Consider the following 1,232-nt stretch of genomic DNA (forward strand, 5'->3'; position numbering starts at 1 on the left):
ATTTCATCTGCCTTGTTTAAGTTACGAATCTTCTTCAATAGCTTTGAATTCATTGTCGTTCTTTTGATTCAAAACAAAAAATCTGTTGATTAAATTAGATCACCTTCTTTTGCAATTATCAATGGGAAATTTTACATCGTGTCCCGTTTTGCCAAGTATTAAGAATTCCAAAGTATCAAGAGTCCTTTTACCAGGAGGAGAAATCAGACAATTTCGCGAACGAGTAAAAGCAGCAGAAATTATGTTGGAAAACCCGAGTTATTTCTTGGTGAATGCAAGTACTATGAGAATTGGAAGACGATTTTCGGCTTTATCAGCTGACGAAGAACTAGAGTCTGGAAATATTTATATCATGTTTCCGATGAAGAGAGTCAATTCAGTAGTTACTGCTGCTGATATGACGGTGATTTTATTGGCTGCTAATTCTGCTGCCAAGAGAATTACCGGTGGAAATGTTAAAATTTCACCGGAGATGTCACCAGCGCCGGAATCAACGCCGGAAAATAACGCTGGCCACCGGAATTCCGAAGGGTTTCCGATGGGGCAAGAAATGAAATATAGATTATCTTGTAGATCGAGGAAGCCTTCATTGGAGACAATTATGGAAGAACCAGTTTATTCAAGATGAGAAGTTTAATTAATTTTTATTTTTTTTGGGTGAAAAAAATTAGAAAGTTTTTATTTAGAGATGTTATAGTTTTATTTAGGGATTTTTAGTGTGAAGAAAAAAAAAAGATTATATATGCACCTATTTTTTATTTGTTAAAAAATTGTGTGCTAAATTTTTGGAAGGGCTATTCAATGATATTGAATCTGTGGACTAGTATTTGATTCTCTTATGATCAAACCTTAATTAAGATATATTCTTTTATTATGTGCATGAATATTCATAACCTTTTTTAATGATGGTTATGTTAATTGTGTGTGTTTATTTAGAAGATAAGATAAAAATTGATGGTGGCATAATGGTTGTGCTATAAGCTTTTAGAAACATAGAGGGCGATACTCCTTTTACATACTTTTAAACAATTAAAAATACTCCTTGAGCCGATTAAATTTATCAAAATTGAGATTACTAGTATAATTAATTGAAAGATTGGCACTCATTTTATGAGCCCCAAGTACGGCCTGACAACTGACAAGGCGACTAGTATACATTAAGAAAAAGTTAATTTTTGAAGACGTCTTTTCACTTATATTACTCAAAAATATAAGGCAAAATCAACTTCTCC

The 1,232-nt window shown here is 32.5% G+C and overlaps 1 protein-coding gene across 1 annotated transcript; it reads left to right on the forward strand.

Annotated features, from left to right (window-relative positions):
* Positions 1 to 9: 9 nt before the first annotated feature.
* LOC107870681 lies at positions 10 to 839 on the forward strand. Its single transcript, XM_047404567.1, has one exon. It carries the CDS (start codon positions 122 to 124, stop codon positions 626 to 628), a length of 507 nt encoding a protein of 168 aa, XP_047260523.1. The 5' UTR covers positions 10 to 121; the 3' UTR covers positions 629 to 839.
* Positions 840 to 1,232: the final 393 nt, after the last annotated feature.

The sequence above is a fragment of the Capsicum annuum genome, unplaced genomic scaffold, assembly GCF_002878395.1.
Source record: "Capsicum annuum cultivar UCD-10X-F1 unplaced genomic scaffold, UCD10Xv1.1 ctg6324, whole genome shotgun sequence".
NCBI lineage: Eukaryota > Viridiplantae > Streptophyta > Magnoliopsida > Solanales > Solanaceae > Capsicum > Capsicum annuum.